Genomic DNA, 18400 nt, shown 5'->3' with positions numbered 1-18400 from the left:
ATTTAGAGTCGATGGTAGTATTAATGTGGACAATCCCCGAGAAGCATTAGCTTGAAATTCCATGTCACCTGACCTTTCAGTTACTATATTTCTTATCTCTCCAATTTGGTTAATTGGATCTCCATCAGACTGTTTAACCGGTGTTGTGATTAAAGTATTCGAACTAGAGCGTCTCCTTTTTTTATTCTTGGGTAAAGATGAACATTTAGGAGAATTACCCGTTAGTGATATTAAGACTAGAGGAGCCTTTGGTCAGATCCAGAAAGGCTTATATGGAAACCTTGCATCTCTTTTTGAGACCTTGGAATATTTGCTTTCAATTCCAACTTCCCAAGAGCTGTGCTGCCTGGGGATCCTGGGAGCTATAGGGCCTGAACAGACAGGGCAAAATAAAGCTGCTTTGGGTCACTTTGGAGGTGTTTAAATGACGCAGCATGCATCTCAAGAAGCCAGAAACTGTGCCAAAGCTGCACTCAAATCCTTAGGACTGGAGCATAGCTTTGGTGCGGCTTCTGGTCTCTTAGGATGCATGCATCATTTAAATAGCATACCTCCAAAGTGACTCAAAGCAGCTTTATTTTGCCCTGTCTGTTCAGGCCCTATATCTCCTAGGATCCCCAGGCATGAAAACCCATCAGCGCATGTCAGTGACTGAGTGCCCTCCTTTGTCTCTGGCACTGAAATGGCTGCCGTTTCCATTTGTCACAGTCAACATGTGAGACTGGGAAGGGAGGTCATCAGGAGATCCTGACTCACACTGCCAGCTTTCCAAAGGGAGGCAGAAATGAACGACCCGAGAGAAGACACAAACCCAGATGGCCCATGAATCAACAACCGCTCGCTTCCTCATCAATGAACAGATAGGTTTAATAGGAAGGCTCTTGCAGAGAATTAAAAAGGAAACATGCTCAAGGTGCCTTTAAATGGGCCGGAACAGACAGGGCAAAAGGAAGCTGCTTTGGGTCACTTTGGAGGGATGCTGTTTGAATGATGCATGCGTCTTAAGAGGCCGGAAGCCGCATCAAATCCATGCTCGAGTCCTAATGAATGGAGCATAGCAGTATGTTCAATGTCTCAGCTGTTACTGTTATCCTGATTGCCCTCCCATGGAGGAAGGTATTAATGCAAGATCGCAGTTATATAAGAATTTTGTGGGTAATTATGGTTTGTGTGTATTGTGTGCCTTCAAGCCGTTTCCGACTTATGGCGAACCAAAGGTGAAGCTGTCATAGTCTGTTCATTGTTTGCCATTGCCTTTCCCTGAGGCTGAGAGAGTGTGACTTCTTGCCCAAGGTCACCCAGTGGGTTTAAATGGCCATATATATATATATATATATATATGAGATTGGACAACCTTGTTGAGTAAATAATCATTGCATCCAGATGCACACAGGGGAAAATAAACCTCTCAAGTGTCACAATGAGAAAAGATCCCACTGAGTGGCCTTGGGCAAGTTGGGCAGCAAGTCACACTCTCTCAGCCTCAGAGGGCGGCCAAGGCAAGACTCCTCTGGAGAAACTCGTCAAGGCTCGCCTTAGAAACGACTTGAAAAAGCGCACAACAAACAACAAAATGTCTACTTTCTGAGAGGAAGACCGCTACTGAACCCGGAAGCCCTTTCCCCGCGCGTTCCTCTATACAAAAAGTCTATTGTGGTGGAGCATGCGCAGTGCGACCGCTGCCTCTTGCTGTGTGGTGACTGGTGGTGAGACATTCCGCGACGCCCAGCCAGGCCGTTCAGCTGCGGCTGGAAGTCTCGCGAGATATTCCTCGGCTCTCTCCTTGGCTGTTCAGTTGCGTCGGTAGGTCTCGCGAGATATTCCTCGGTTCTCTCTCTCTTTTGCGTCGGTAGGTCTCGCGAGATCCTTCGACGCGCTTTGCGTGGCCAATCAGCTGCGTCGGTAGGTCTCGCGAGATCCCCCGCAGCGTTCAGTCAGGGCGACCGTAAATCTCGCGAGATCTTCCCCTTGCCTGTGCTACTGTTCAGATGGGAACCTTCCTCGTGGGGAAGAGATGCATTCAGACGACGTGAGTCGGGGCAGGGAAGGCCAGGGAGGAGAGGGTTCGGGGTCCGAGGGCTTTGCTCCCGTCGGTGGGGTTCATTGGTGAACCTCTGAAACTTCTCCTTAGAGCTCAGCCTTGACAGGTTGCCCCTTCTTCCAGTCAAGGTTTCCCCTGAGCATGTGCAGAGTGCAAAGGCTCCTTTGTGACTGTAGTAAGCCATGGGCTGCATTGGCACCACTTGAACTGCCACGGCTCAGGGCTCCCAGCACAATGGCCTCAGTCTGGCTGTTTTGGCTCCTAGAGAGAGACCAGGCTTGGCTTGATATCTATTGTTTCTCTTGGATCATTCACAGTGTGCTTGGTATATTTGGCTAAATTGCTTTAAAACCATTTAAACAGTTGTTATTCCTTGCAAATTAATAAGCCTTGTCTCTCCTCAGATTGTCTGGGACACTCTTGGCAACAGGCAGTTCTGCTCCTTTAAGATCAAGTGAGTATTCCTGCTCTGCTTCCTTCGATCAGTGTTGAGTTCGAGGGCTATAGAAGGCACTGACTCTGCTATTACTGTCCAGTTTGGATTCAGGGGGGGAAACAGTCTGACTTTTAGGAGGAAGGACTGATTGAAATGATTTAAATCAGTTTCCCAACTCCCTTCTTTATTTATCCATTTGCTGGACAGGCAAGAATACCAACCGGTTGGTTATAACTCAGTAAAACACATCTGTCTGAACAAGAAGAGTCTTATATGTTATTTAGAAATCACTTGTGCTTGAGACATTTATCATGCTTAGAATATACTCCAAGATACTCATGTATCAGTCTACAAATTTTAGTCAAACAGTTGTAAGTGCTGCCCTTCAACGCTTTTCCAAAAAGGAATCATCCCCTTTTCTGAGTAAAGTGGTGAAAGGCAAGAGCTTGATCTGTATCAGGATCACCTTTAAAAAAGCACGGTCCTCCTCTATTTTTCCGCTGCTGAGCCATTCTGACCTTTTTGAATATCTGAGAAGATATGAATGTGACAACTTTTATGGGTTAAAATCAGGAGAAGTTGTCACATTGAAGCTAAAGGCTATAATCATGGCTAACGTAGTTGCCTTTTGCTTTGCTTCTTCATCCTTTTTGACATCCGTATTTTCATAGCCCCACCTACAGCTGGTCACTCCCCTCATATACCTACCTCACAGCCACTATTTACCATAGTCCTTTCCTCATCCATTCAGCCTTTAATATGAGCACAAACAGTTATACCTGCTGGGATTTTGTAATTTCCTTGTTTTCCTTTGCTTCATACTTTGCATCCTTTATTACATGCCCCTAGCTTTTACCCTTAACTTTTCCACAGGTCATATCAAAGTCCATAATTTTGGTCCCAAAACCTGCCCTTGACTTGAGGATGACTTACATTTGAGAATCTGTCGTATAGTTATATTTTTTGCCCCTGATTTTTTTTTTTTACATGAAAAATGTTTGCTTTCTATTCTCCTCTTTGCAGGACAAAAACCCAGAGCTTTTGCCGGAATGAATTTAATATAACAGGCCTGTGCAACCGCTCCTCCTGCCCCTTGGCAAACAGCCAGTATGCAACCATTAAGGAGGAGAAAGGTGAGGATCTTTGGTGGGGTTACCCAACATGATGTTGACGTCTTGGGCTTCCTCTGGTGTAATGAATCTGAGGCTAATCATACCATCCCTTTGGAGCAGCCTGCTGCCTCCCAGTTCTGGTAACTAGCAGGGTATGGCAGCCTAGGCAGTGACTTAATAGAGGTTTCTACCCTTCCTTCCTAGGACAGTGTTATCTGTACATGAAAACCATTGAACGGGCTGCTTTCCCTAATCGTCTGTGGGAACGGGTAAGCCATCCTCCAAAATAGCCATGGCTCTGTGTGGTTGATATTTACTATAGATTGAGTCTCCTTATCCAAGGGAGACTGAAGTGTTTCAAATTTCTGTTTCCCCCCCTAGATTTTGCATATACATAATGAGATACCTTGAAGATGGAACTCAAGTCTAAATATGAAATTCACTTATGTTTCATAGACTTCTTATACACATAGCCTGAAAGCAAGTCTGTTTACAGTGAATCGTCAGAAAGCAAAAGGGTCACTATCTCAGCCATCTATGTGGACAGTTTTAGATTTTGGGGTCTTTTGGATTTCAACCTGGAAGTTATACTGATGATGCCAAAGTTGAATAAGAGACCAAACCAGAGACAGATAATCTATCATCCTCCAGATGTTGTTGGACTACAATTTCCATCAGTTCTCAGCATTGTCTATACTGGATAAATCTAATGGGAATTGCAGTTCAGCAACATCTGGAGAGCCACACACTGTTGACTGCATTTTGTTTTTTAGAAAGGTAGTAAAAATGGTGAAATTGTAAGAAAAGCTATTCCTGGCAGATGTTCTCTATTTTTGCTGTTTTAAAAGGTCATAATCTAATTCAATTGCAGTTGGATGTTAATTCTAGGAGACTGTAGATTTTTAAACTAGGGTGCTAACTGAGCTGTTTTCCTTTTCCCATGCCCAATAACTACTACTGTTCAAAGTCCTTGCTTGTAATTCACAATAGGAACCAGCCTATAAAGAGTGCTGCTCTGATCAATAATTTTTTTTATTGCAAACAAGAGTGTATTATACTGTAGTTGTACTCCACCTTTTTTTCTGAAGCTGGGACTCAAGGCAGCTTCCGAGATGAAAAGAGATACAGGTAAAAAGACAAGTTGTGCTGGCACTGAATAAAAACAAGTAGTCCTTAAATTGGGTCACAAATTCCTTAGAACCAACATACATGTTACAAAAATATGCAAGTTTTCAAGTTTTCCAGAACTTTGCCTCGGGCTGGATAGGTTAGCGGCTGGGGTGGGAATCATAAGTTCAAGATGTGCAACTTTCAGAAATTCAGAAACAAAGCCAGGCATTGTGGCCATTACAGTAAATCTAGACTGAGTCCCAAGATAGAGATGCAGACTGGGTGATTATATCCCTTTCTCTTATACCTAGTTCTCTTTACCAGGATGAAGAATTGAAAGCTACTGTTCTAGTCCTTGGGGGAACACACATTTGTCTTGCATGTTTCCCACTCCACTTTTATCTGCCTTGGCCACGATGGACCATACTTTCTCAGAACTGGCCATTAATTTCTCGCCTTCTCATTTCTGACAGGTCCGATTGAGCAGGAACTATGAAAAAGCACTGGAGGAGATCGATGAGAACCTGATCTATTGGCCCCGCTTCATCCGACACAAATGCAAGCAGCGCTTCACAAAGATCACACAGTATCTGATCCGGATCCGCAAGCTGACACTTAAGAGACAGTAAGTCACGACTAGACAAAGTGCAGCTCTTGGATTCTCCTTATTTGCTTTTTTCTGGCAAATGAAGGGTGATCTCCCTCTTCTGGCAGCCTTCAGACTGACAGCTCACTTTTTAACATCCATAAAGTCCATTCTTCAAAACTAGAAGGAGACTTCCAGCCACTTGTAGTTGGTTTTATTTTCTCTTACCTTTTTGGTTTGGGTAACCCTAAGAGTACTATGGGTAGGAATTTAGTCTTTGGGCATACTCTAGTTGTTTCCTGTTGCAGCACATGAGTCAAAGCACTTCAGCCTTTTAATGAGGCTTGTGATTCTCTCCAGATTTACACCAGTGTATCTTCTATTCTGACGATGCTATTGTATACTCTTGACATAGGCCTGTGTTTGCTACATGTGTAACAGAGCAAAAGGAGAGCTCAGTAGACTCTGATTGTTTGTTCACCTTGAAGCCCTACAAATGTGTTGGACTATTCCCTGTTACCCAAACCAGGGGTGAGAGATGATGGAAGTGGTAGTTCAACAAGATCTGGAAGCTTCCTCAGAATTGTATAAAAGTGCTTCATTTGCAAAACTACTTTATTTTTTATTTTATATTCTGCCTTTTCCCTAGAACAGAACCAAAGACATTTTCCCTTCACTAACCACACCTTCTCCTTTGCAGGAGGAAGCTTGTTCCATTAAGCAAAAAGATTGAAAGGCGCGAGAAGAGGAGAGAGGTACATCCTTGTTTGTTAATACGGTTCAACCATTTCTGTTAAACCCAGGCCCAGTGTAAATACATGGTTGCCTGAAGCAACAACTGAGATCATAATAGGGCGCACTCCTGATGCCTGCTCAGGGCTCACCTTCATTTTAATGTCCCAGAATGCCTCTGCTTGCCTTAGGAAAATTAAAAGCAACCTTCTGAGTTCACTTGGCTAGGAGGCCTAAGCTGAATGGATGGCTCCTGCTGCCTGCCACCTCTAGTAAGTCTCCCTAGCTTGGAGTGCCTACTTCAGTGGTGCCTTTGGTTTGGGACCCCTTCAAGCCTGGAGCTGGTAGCAGTTTCATTGGTTTAGAAATCACTTCATTTTCCTCCTTCCGCCTTTTTGTTTCCTTGACTTTATTTTGGGAAAAAGCCTCTGGAGAGTACCTCCCAGGAGGGATGGGAAGGAATGAACCCATTGCTTGGTGAGATCTTTCTGTCTTTGCATTAACTCCTCCTCCTCGTCTCTCCATCCCCCCAGGAAAAAGCCCTGATTGCAGCTCAGCTGGACAATGCAATTGAAAAAGAACTGTTAGAAAGACTCAAGCAGGACACGGTATGATATCCTAAAGCCGTGGATGAGCTTCATACTTGGGAGGCATGACAAAAATGTGTAAATATGCATAATGCAAAGGAAATGTCTGGGGGAGTAGTTTTTTTCTCTTTCTAATAAGCTGAATGGTGGGAGAGCAGGAAAGACTCAAATTGCAGAGTCCATTCCACGTAGTTGTCAACCAGGACAGCTTTAAAGGGGGACTAGGTGGATTCACATCTGCCGGGACCATCAGTGGGTGCTGATCATGACGACGGTGTAGTGCCTCTGGTATAAGAGACAGTTTGCTGGGGCTTTAGTCAAAGCATTGTCAGCTTAATAGGACCTGCCAGAGTTTGTATTCTGCTGGTATACACCATGAGAGTCTCAGATTAGTTCCACTTCACAGTAAACCAGTGGTGGAGGAATTAGAGTATAGGTGAATGATCTGGACAGAAAAATAGGTGAGGGTAAAGAACTGAAATGTTACACCTCTGTGCTGCTGTTCATTTTTCATTGAGCACCGTGAGACCCACATTTGTAGTGCTTATATCATTTGCTTTGGAACACTGTATTGAATACCCAGACTAAGTGTAACTGGAAAATGGTCAATACTGAGTTTCCTTTTCAGAAACATCTCTTGTGAAATGAGTCTCACCCTTGCTTCAGATCAACCAAGGAGATGCTCTTAATGCTAATTAAGAGCAGAGCGTATTTGGTTATGGTTGTTTGGCCAGGTTATGGAATCTAAGCATGATGAACTGTTGTCTGCTTTGAGAGCTCTGACTTTGAGGGATGTTTCTTTCTGTGGGTTGGTTATCATATGATTATGTTTTGCTTATTCTTGGCCTGCTTCCTCTAGTATGGTGATATCTATAACTTCCCTATCCATGCCTTCGACAAAGCTCTAGAACAACATCAGGCAGAGAGTGAAAGTGACTCAGATGTGGAGAAGGAAGAGGAGGAAGAGGAGAAGGTAATATTCTGTCTTTGGGTGGGAGTTGGGGGAATCCCTGCAAGTCCTTGATCCCTTTTCATCTTTATATTGAGGGACTTTTGTTTTCAAGATACTCTTATATGTTGTGTTCCTGCTATGAAATTTTTTTAAAATGTACTAGAGATCTGTGGTGGGAGTTTTCTCCCTTCCTTTCATTTCTTCCTACTGCAAGTAATATGAGAAGCCTACAGGTGGCCAATACTATGTCTACTGCATGTTAAATGTTCATTAAGACATTAGCCCTGAGAAGTTTTAGCCACATAAGGAACATTATTGTTATAGACAGTGACTTCTTGCTTGCTAAGAAGCTGAGCAGTAGACTGGTTGTTCCAAAAGAAATAATAGATTCTCACTTAGCTGTGCCAAAGTAAGTACTCCAATTTCTGCATATCTTAACTTGCAAGATTTCTAAACACCTCTGATTATGTTGATCAGTGGCTGGGAACTGGTGGACTGAAGACTGAATTAAGATGAGAGGATGAAGAATAGCTACTGTTGTCTAGTTGATTTTGGTTATTACTTGAATGAAGCAAAATGAAGTTTGCTAATCAGTCTTGAATTTGCATGAAAATGTTTGGCATATCAACTGAACTCTACATAGCCTGCTTAGACAAATTCTGTACACAAAAATATTAAAATACACATTGTTTATTCAGGAGGTACCCAAAATAGACAACAAACTACTGTTTGTAGTCTTCATTTTGGTCCTATTAGATAACCAAGTTTGTTTGATGACACATATGGATTTATTCAGTGTTATATACAAACAAAACCTCATTGTATAGATTGTACAGCTTTGTGAGAAGAAATGATTTCCCCCTCTTCCTCTCTGGATGGTTAATTTTTTGCTGTATTACTGCAGGAGTCAAACGAGAGGGAGTTCGTAGAAGTGGATGAAAGTGATCTCAGTGACTTTGAGGTAGGTGTGGGCCATCTATGAAAAGTTGGAGGCTCTCAGGTCCCCATGCTCTAATACAGCCTTTCCCCAACCTGCTCCCCTCTTGGTGTGTTTGACATCAGCTTCCACCATCTCTACAATTGCCTTTCCCATGAAAGTAATGGGAATTTTAGTCCAACGCATTTAGAAGGCACCAGGTTACAAAAATCTGACTTAGATTTCTACATACACTAAGTAAAAGTGTATGTAATTGAAGGGCTTGTATACTTCGCCTCCCTTTTCTTTCTCTTCCAAATGTTAGATTACACACTTTTATATGCTCTATTGCCAATGTACACAGCATTGATAGTTAGATATAGTGGTACAGGGTGTGTTGTTATATGCAGAAAGTAATGTTGGAATCTGAATGGTCAAGTCCAGCACTGATACTCAGGCAACTTTGACCCATCAGATACATTTGTCTTCACTGGTAAGTAAATACCCCTCCAACTGAGGATCATAACTTTTCTTAAATGTTCCTGGTGTAATGTCCTAAACTCTCAACTATTTGGAGGTTGAGTATGGGATATTTGTGATGAAGTAGAATAATTGCATGGGTTTTAGATCCATGCCTTTGTTGTGGATTATAGCTCTCAGCACTCCTGACCATAGGTGGGTTTATCTAAACAGTGTAGTTGTAAATTCTGAAGAGCAGTTACTCCTTAATCACACTTGAAGGAGAATCCAAACACGCAAGCAACTCCTATGATTGTGTGGGTAGATAAACATACACCACCCCTGACAGCATTGATATGATAACCAATTCATTAGGATAGTTACATCTAGGAGCATAGGCTTTGAAGCACCAGGCTTCAGGTTGCCTCATAAGGGACTAAGCATGCTGTAAAGGAGTGTGCTAAAGCAGTCACAATTTTGTAATGTAACTCTTGTTTTCTCTTCAAGGATATGGATAAGCTAGCAACTAGCAGTGATGAAGGTGAGGAAGAGGCGACATCCAGTGAGGATGAAGAGAGAGAGCAGCAACCAAAGTCCAAAGGCAAAACACCTCTGAAGGGGCCAGTGAGAAGGAAACGAGCTTATGTTGAAATAGAGTACGAGCAGGAGACAGAACCGCTGTCAAAATCAAAAGCAACGTGACTCTACCCACCTTTGTGAACTGTAATATGCTAATATGTCACAGGAAATGTATCAGAGGAAAGACTACTTCAAGTGCCATGATGCAAAACAGGACTAGGAATCTTTCAGCTGAATGAAAAACTTCACTTGGGACTGAGAGACAAATGGTTATTTTAAAAAGCCCTACAGTGAATATTTTAGAAGTATATTTTTGAATAACGAGAAACATGAAAGGTTCTGAGGGCAACTCACAGCCTTCCATATGTCACATCTTAGCATAGTCATTGGGGTCAGATCATGTTGTACTCCCTACAGTAAGCTGGATGCAATTTGCCAACCTGGGTTTAGAAGTAAGGAGCTAAAGATGTCTGTATTAAATTGTTACATATGGTCTTTATTTTCTAAATCACTTTTGAGACTTTTCTTTTGGTATAAAATTGGTATATTAATAATTGAACAAGTTTGACATTCCCATTTACTCTTTCTTTCCCATCATAAGCAGTTCTGATTGCAGCAGGATGTTCATACGTGGAATTAGACTGGAATTTTGTAGAATGAGAAAGTTGCTCTTCCAACCTTAAATAGTTTTTGCTAAGCATCTTTACTGAGCTACCCAGGAGACAGAATTTCTGCGGGCTCCACTTGTACTTTCTTGAGGTACTCTTTGAGGTGATCATTTTGACAGTGCTGATAGACTCCTTGCAATAGAACCTGGTGTTGTGAGGGAAGAAATCATATATTAATTACATTTATATCAAGACTTTGTCCAGTGTGTTTAAATCACTGTATATGCCTTGCAAGAAACCTGTGAGGCAGGTCATGCTGAAAGAAAATGTTCAGCCATTTGCTTTGGTTAAATTATGCTGCTTTTATTCTCCTGGACTGTAGCCTCACTTCAGGTGAGGGTCACCAAAGCTTCCCTCAAATTTAACTCACCTTCACCTGGCCAGAAGTAGAGTGATCCAGCAAGAGAAGACATTCAGTGGCTCTCTGGAGCAACTCTTCTTTTACTGGTTCAGGTGTTGAACTCCTGTCTGTAGTCACATCCCACATCATTCTCAGCAAAGCCTTGAGGAGCACACTGAGATGATAGGTCATTCTGCAGGAAGGACAATGTAAACTAATGTTAGTCTCATTAGAAAGAACTTTTGTCTTACTGTTATTTTAGGTGACTGTCAGCAGGTGTTTCCCTGCCTCAGCGTGGGGCAAATAAAGCCCAGTGGCTGTGTTGTGTTTTTTAAATGGCTTGGGTGATTTTTCCCCACCCATTTTTTATTCTTTTTTGCTGGAGCAAAAGGGTTGGGGATCACACTGGACAAACAAGATCAAGAGACACCCCACTATTGAGTTATAGTAAAAGTCAAAGGTTTGGCCAATTCATCAGCGCCATGTAGCATGGCAAGGGACTGCGAGAGCTATCATCTGGGGGGACATTTTCCACTCCCTGCAACAGATACTGCTTCTCTAAACACACTGAACTAATAATGACTATATTCCCCAGTAAGAAATGAAACTCACTAGGAGATATGTCAGTAGGACCCTGCATCACAAGTCATTTTGAAGAGAAAGCGAGGCAGAAAGGTGGGATATCAATGTAATTGGGTAAGTGGGTACCTGGGCCAGGCATGCTGTATGGTGCATTTTAAAGTATCCAATAATGCCAATCTAGCAGTTTCCTCAGGTCCATCAGAGATCTCCAGATACTCCACAATCACTCGCTGTAGCCTTTTCAGATGTCGGGTAATCTGAACGCCAAGCCTTCCAAAGACAAATTGATTAAGGCTTATAAACTTTGCATGAGGCATAGGTTATTTGCTTACAAGTGCAAAAGTGAGAAAGAGGAAATGAATGGCAATCACATCCCTTTTACCTTTCTACAAAAGTGGGTAGGTTCCTGGCGTACACCCTCCTTAAGGACAGCTGGTGTTCTGCTTCCATATGTGTCAGTACAAGCTGAAGCACCTCATCAGAAGGAGTAACGAGTGGAGGATCATTGGACTGTCTCAATGAAGCCTTCTCCAGGATTGGCAGCAAATCCAAAATGCATAGCAGCACAATCTGTTTTAGTAATGAGAATATTTATTAGTATTTATTTGAGCAATTAACCAAAGATCACCCAGTGACTTTCAAGACTCTTTCAGATCTGAACATGGTTTGGCCAAATCCCATGTCAACACGAACCACTCATCACTAGGGCTGGGGAAGGCAACGAGAACAGCTGCAGGCTAGTTCTTGGGATTCAGATTTGAAGCAGAAGGCACAGTGATGAGCTAAAAAACCAATTTTTTTTCTAAAATGGGTAGAATTCAGAAACATAGCCGTGTTAGTCTGGAATAACTTTGCACAGTTTTCCAAAATCGATACTAAGATGCCTGGAGATAATCACTGGCTGTAGAGACCAGACGGTTCATAGCCTATTCTTTACTCTGCTAACTTGCCTTATTCAGCAAAGAATTAAAATAAGACAAGCTGTGAAACACCAGCCTTTAAGGTTGCAGTACTACAACTTCCCTCCAAGAAAGTCAGTCAAGCTTACTCCTGAGTGGACAAAAGTTGGGTTGTACTGCAAATTACCTGCATGACTTGAGCTTCCTTGCTGTAGAGATGGATGGAGAGGGCATGATTCACAACTTGTACCCTGTTGAACTGGCAGAGGTCAGCTGCTGGCTGCAACAAGAGGGAATCAGTGTGACAGTCTGACCTGCTAAAGCTACAGATATACTCCTCCGCTTGGTACAGAAGGGCATCAAGATTTTCATCATCCATGCCTAAAGAAAAAAAATCAAAAGCTTTGATGGGGCCTTTACTGCCAGATCTAGCAAATGAAGTGACTCAGTGGATGCCATTTAGAAGCAGAACAATTTTGATTAGAGAGCATTAGATTGAATCCTTCACGTTTTGCTTAAGAACCTCTCAAACATATAAAGTTGAGATATACCTATGTACCCAATAATCATCAAATCATCTATCTGTATGCTCATTACACCCCAGTGGAGTTTTTCTTTTAGGTTAGGAACTTCTAAAGACATCTGTGGTAGCCACTGTTGGAGGCAATGGGTATAAGGGCTTTTGCATAAGCCAGCAAGCCAGTTATAAAGCATTTTAGGCAAGCATAATTTCAATGAGATTCCAGTTCACTGGAACAAAAGTGGGCAGTCTCAAACTAATTCATGTCACCCTTGCTCCAATTTCAGAAACCCCCTGGAAGCAAGCAATTCAGAGTTCTATAAAATCAATCTGTTCAGCAACCATCTGGATGGGGAAAAAGATGACAGGGTTAAATCTGACTTTAGTCTTTATTAGAGTGGATCACTGAAATGCAATGAAACGACAGACCACAATTTATATTGGTACCACTGATTGTAATAGGGTTTTCTTTAGTTGGGACTAAAATTAGGTCTTGGAATAAAAAGCAAAGGGATGTTTCTGCTTATTTTTCACTCTGGTTCAACCAGCTGCTGCCTTCAGCTGCACTCACTGATGGCATGTGTCCTAATACTAACCCCAAAGTAATGCAACCTCAACATGATGTTGACCCAGCAACTATCTTAGATCAAACAATGGTTCTATCAACAATAACAATCTAAAAACCTGTTAAATCTCATGATCATTTCAGTCCCATAAGAACTACAGGAAAAATCAACTTAATTTATATTAAGGATGGTATTCGCTGAAACATATATGCCATTAAGTCTTTGCTCTGGAGTCACAGGAGGTCAAGAAGCCATCCTCCCAATATCAACCACTGATTTTATTTGTTGCTGTTGGAAATGAGGACTAAGAAATGCCACTTTTTTGACCCTGTAACATGTATTTGTGTGTGTGTTCACAAGTGGGGGATATATGGAGATGCCACCATGGCATTTCAACTACGTTTTCCTTACCACATTCCGAATGATGTGGTGTAGGCACTGTACTCCCAGGATTTTATTCTCCACACGATAGTCATCCGACAGCAGCAATGAAGGGGGCAAAACGTTTTCCAAGTGCTGGCTGAGCCAGGGCCTTGTGATCTGCTGGAGCACTGAAGCAAAGACATACTTTGTTGCTGGGTTGCGCTGCCATGTTTCTCTGAAGGAGAAGAAAAAGAATAATTATGCCCCTAAAGGTATTCAAAGTGGGTTTGAATCAAGCAATAGCAAGAAAGAGGGAACCAACAATAGAAAGCACACTTGTGTTTGCTTCAGTTGCAGCAAGGTTGATTATGAAAGCCAATATGATTTGATCTCTTATTACGATGAATACTTTAGCACCTTTGAGTACAGAAAGTCTCTTGTTCAATCCCTGCCATCACCAGCTAAAAGGATCAGGTAGCAGGAAATAGTGTAAAATAGCTTCCTATGTTCCTGCCATCAACAGATATTGGAACACTCTTCCCATGTAATGATAGGCAGGAAATATAAGCATGCAATTAACAATCAGGTAGCCTTCTATAACACTTTTTAAGTTACTCTTATAGCAAACTGGCATGACCTTGTTAAAAATATACAGTGCATCAGTGTAATTATAACCAGTTACAATATGTTAGAACTGGTTATAGTTACACTGTTGCATTGTAAATTTCTTAACAAGGTCATAACAATTTGGTATAAAAGTAACTATAAGAATGTTATAGGAAGCTACCTGACTGCTAGTTGCCATTCAGTTGCCATTCAGGGTATTCCTGTATTGGTTTGTATTCAGGAAATATAAACAAGCCTAGAAAACATATGCAAGTAATTTCAATATACAAGCTCCCAGAGGGTTGGGCAGATAGCTACATAATAGGCCAAAAGCGTAACTCCTCATGACTCTCCAGATGTTTTAGGCTTTAAACAATGTGGTCAATGATGAGGGATTGTGGGTGCTCTTGTCCAAAATTACTGGATAACCAAAGGTTGCTTTAAAATTAACATTTGACTTTAGAAACAACAACTGATTATTCTAATTCCTATAGTATTGTCACCAAAGGATGCTTCAGCCTGATGTCTTCTAGGTGCCTACAACCACAACTCCAATATGCTCCAGTCAGCATGGCCAAGGCTGATGGGAACTCCAGCCCATTTTGTTGTTGTTGTTCATAGAATCATAGAATTGGAAGAGACCCCAAGGGCCATCCTGTTCAATCCTCTGCCATGCAGGAACTCTCAGTCAAAGCATCCCCATTGACAGATGGTCATCCAGCCTCTGCTTATAGACTTCCAAGGAAGGAGACTCCATCACTCTCTGAGGAAGGAGTTTGTTCCACTGCTGAACAGCCCTTACTGTCAGGAAGTTCCTCCTAATGTTGGGATGGAATCTCTTTTCCTGGAGCTTGCATCCATTTTTCTGGGTCCTAGTCTCTGGAGCAGCAGAAAACAAGCTTGCTCCCTCCTCAATATGACATCCCTTCAAGTATTTAAACAGGGCTATCATCATATCACCTCTTAACTGTCTCTTTTCTAGGCTAAACATTCCCAGCTCCCTAAGTCCTTCCTCATAGGGCTTCATTGTTTCCAGACCCTTCACCATTTTAGTTGCCCTCTTTTGGACACATGGCTCGTTTCTCAACATCCTATTTAAATTGTGGTGCCCAGAACTGAACACAATATTCCAGGTGGGGCCTGACCAAAGCAGAATACAGTGGCACTATTATTTCTCTTGATCTAGACACTATACTTTTATTGATGCAGCCTAAAATTGCATTGGCCTTTTTAGCTGCCGCATCACACTGTTGACTCATGTTCAACTTGTGGCCTATCTGGACTCCTAGAACCTTTTCACATGTAGTCTCCTTAAGCCATATGTCCACCATCCTATATCTATGCGTTTCATTTTTTTTCCTGGTTAAGTATTGTGTGCCTTCAAGTTGTTTGCGACTTATGGTGACCTTAAGGTTAATATATCATGGGGTTTTCTCAGCAAGATTTGTTCAGAGGAAGTATCCCCTGAGGCTGAGAGAATGTGACTTGCTAAAGACCACCCACATCATTGGAAAAACACCACTGGAGGAGACTCTCTCTTCAGTCCTTGTATCCATCATTGCTCGGCTTTCACTCACTTGGTCAGTTCCGGCTTCAGATACTGCATAACCTCCACAAACCATCCCTCTTGACCATCATGGGCACCTCTGAGGAACTCAGGGACCGACTGGCAACCTGAGACGCGAAGAAGACCCTGCAACACCTCCTGGGCTTTAGGCCGAGTCCTTGGGTTGCTCCAGGGCTGCTCCACAACGTGGGTGACAGCGCATACGAATACTGGCCCAGCCATTTGGCGCAGGATTGCGTTGGCAACTGGGACGCCCAGTCCTTCTGTGCCTTTTGCCTCGTCCGCTTTGTTCAGGATGCTGCAGAAGACCAGGCTGGCAGCTGCTCCTCGGTCACCACAGGAAGGGTCTCCTTGCTGCAAGGGTGCTGCATATTGGCACAGTGCTTTGCCCAGGAGGCCGAAGGAGGCGTAATCGGGGCCATCTCTTAGCAGCCACCGGCAGTCGGCCGCCTTCAGGATGGCACCAAGATCCTGGACCAGGGAGGCCTTGGCAGGTGCCCCAGTGGCAAAGAGATGGAGGAACTGGGAGAGGACCTGCTCTACTGGGGTGCCCTCTAGGCATTGTGGGTCCTCCAGTGGAGGGAGTCTCAGGGAGGCCAGCAAGGGATGGGGATCCATGGCTGGCAATGGAGGCACTCCCAAAATGGCCGCCTCACAGGGCTCCCCAAATGGCTGTCTCGCAGGACTCTCAAAATGACCCCCTGACAGGGCTCCCACAGCTGAGCTTCCTGCTTATTCCTCTCTCATTTCTTCTGGGGAGCCCCCAAAGGCCTCCAGGAGCCAACCATCCAGAGCCTAGAGAGCTCTAATACGGAGCCAGGCTCATTAGATTGGCTTCCCAGGGCTTCCCACAACTAGAGAAGCGACGAAACCAAGGCTTCAGTTTCGCCTTAGAAGCCTCCTCAGAAGGGAAAAGAGAAGCACGGCTCCACTTCCGGTCCAAACCGGAAGTCTATATTTTCGCTCGGACCCATACAGATACGAAAGGGAATATTTCCGGGGCCGGGTTTCACATAAGGGCCGGCTGCTGCTTTCTCTCCTACGCGAGGAAGACGCTTCGCGGAAATGGCGAAGAAACGATGACCTTTAGACCCCTCAAAAGCGCCGCGGCCCCACTTCCGGTCCAAACCGGAAGTCTATCTTTTTTCGCTCAGCGCCCATAGAGATACTAAAAGGGACCGCTTGGGTTTAAAGGGCCAGCGACCTCTTTTCTTTTTACCTCACGCTCACCACTATTCTCCTTTCAAAACGCTCTTTATTCAATAATTTTTTAAACCCGCAACTCTTTCATATGTATCCAAACCATCCTATTATTGCCTATTAAACGGTTCGCAAACTGTCGTAAAAACGCCGGCGGCGCTTTCCGGCGTGTCGCAAAAACGCGGAAGCGGGCGCTCAGAGACCGTCGGTGAATAAATTTGCATAACTAATGAGGTTGCGAAAATCGGGAAACAAGGAGGGGATAAAAGCAATTACAGGGCAAGAGACGTGAATTCTTTTTAAGAGACGTTGTTAGGCCATGAGAGGAATCCGTTGACACAGCCTAACCCTAATCTAAAAGCTCACCCTAACCTAAAAGTTCATCGAAAGCCTTGGCTTCTGAGGCGGGTGGCGCTGTTTTCCCTGATCCTTCAGGTTCTGTAACGTGATGAATGGGGAGTTCACGCGCGCATGCGTGAAATGTGCCGTCCCAATTGTTACGACGGGGCACAGTACCCTTCTGAACAGAACCTTAGCTCACTCTTCATTACCAAACAGCCTTAACTCTAGGGCGCTATTGACCAGCCATGTTTATTTATAATGTCTTTCCTGTCAAAGGCCTGAACATCAAAACATGTGTGATGTAGACAATAAACCACAACACTGTGTTATCCTGAAGTGCTAAAATAAATACACTCCTCCCTCCATATTTGGATTTGCGGCTTTGGTTATCCCATAGATTTGATTGATATGTCCTCTCTAGGAATATCTAGGTCCTCCAGTGCAACTCTATAGTCAACTACAACTAAAAGTCTCACTGAAAGACCTAGAGATTCCTACAGAAAATACAAGGCATTCGTGGCTCCTCCGGCGCAACTCTATGGTCAGTGTCTGTCAGACGTTGGCCACAGAGTTGCACTGGAGGACCTAGATATTCCTAGAGAGGAAAACATGGTGATGTTGTTATTTGTGGTTTTTCCGTATCCACGGGGGTCTTGTGCCCCTAAACCTAGCAAATATGGAGGGACAAGAGTGTGTGTGTGTGTGTATACACATACACATACATACTGGAGTAAGGTGTTAGGAATGTTGTTGAGAGCCAGCGTGGTTTGAGTGTTAAGACTGCAACTCTGGAGACCAGGGTTCAATTCTCTGCTTGGCCACTAAGACACACTCTCTCAGCCTCAAGGAAAGGCAATGGCAAACCTCCTCTGAACAAACCTTGCCGAGAAAACCCCATGATCGGTTCACCTTAGGGTCACTGTACGTCGGGAATGACTTGAAGGCGTACAACAGCAAGAGATGTACAGATGGTGCTTCCCTTCTAAACTGAGAACATGCATCAAAGATTTAAAAAATGGTGCATCATAATGTAGATAACCCCAATGCTTAAAAAGCTAAACATATGTAGATGGCAGCTAGGAATACTAGAGGTTTAAACATTTAGGCTCATATCCAACAGTATCATAGAGTTGGAAGAGACCACAAGGGCCATCCAATCCAACCCCCTGCCATGCAGGAATTCCCAATCAAAGCACACCCGACAGATGGCCATCCACTGATAGCTTCGGTTTATTCA

The 18400-nt window shown here is 43.4% G+C and overlaps 2 protein-coding genes and 1 non-coding gene across 3 annotated transcripts; 2 read left to right on the top strand and 1 right to left on the bottom strand.

Moving 5' to 3' along the window:
• The first annotated feature begins 1960 nt into the window (after positions 1–1960).
• Positions 1961–10018, top strand: MAK16 (MAK16 homolog). The gene is made up of 10 exons (XM_089537521.1): positions 1961–2029; positions 2446–2495; positions 3501–3610; positions 3794–3858; positions 5173–5324; positions 5986–6040; positions 6551–6625; positions 7464–7577; positions 8461–8517; positions 9439–10018. The coding sequence occupies exons 1-10, from the start codon at positions 2015–2017 to the stop codon at positions 9631–9633; spliced, it is 888 nt and encodes a 295-aa protein (XP_089393647.1). The 5' UTR covers positions 1961–2014; the 3' UTR covers positions 9634–10018.
• On the bottom strand, positions 9986–16832 carry TTI2 (TELO2 interacting protein 2). Its single transcript, XM_089537520.1, has 7 exons — positions 15632–16832; positions 13497–13683; positions 12187–12279; positions 11483–11670; positions 11227–11370; positions 10549–10711; positions 9986–10323 (listed from the first exon to the last, which is right to left on the bottom strand). The coding sequence occupies exons 1-7, from the start codon at positions 16237–16239 to the stop codon at positions 10222–10224; spliced, it is 1485 nt and encodes a 494-aa protein (XP_089393646.1). The 5' UTR covers positions 16240–16832; the 3' UTR covers positions 9986–10221.
• Positions 16833–17247: 415 nt separating this feature from the next.
• Positions 17248–17347, top strand: LOC149306825 (small nucleolar RNA U13). The gene has a single exon (XR_016282427.1). It is a non-coding gene; the product is annotated as a small nucleolar RNA U13 (small nucleolar RNA).
• Positions 17348–18400: the final 1053 nt, after the last annotated feature.

The sequence above is a fragment of the Sceloporus occidentalis genome, unplaced genomic scaffold, assembly GCF_023333645.1.
Source record: "Sceloporus occidentalis isolate IW3139 unplaced genomic scaffold, rSceOcc1.0.p SCAF_9, whole genome shotgun sequence".
Classification (NCBI taxonomy): Eukaryota; Metazoa; Chordata; class Lepidosauria; order Squamata; family Phrynosomatidae; genus Sceloporus; species Sceloporus occidentalis.
Note: the sequence above shows the minus strand (reverse complement) of the source record. Positions and strands in the feature narration are given on the sequence as shown.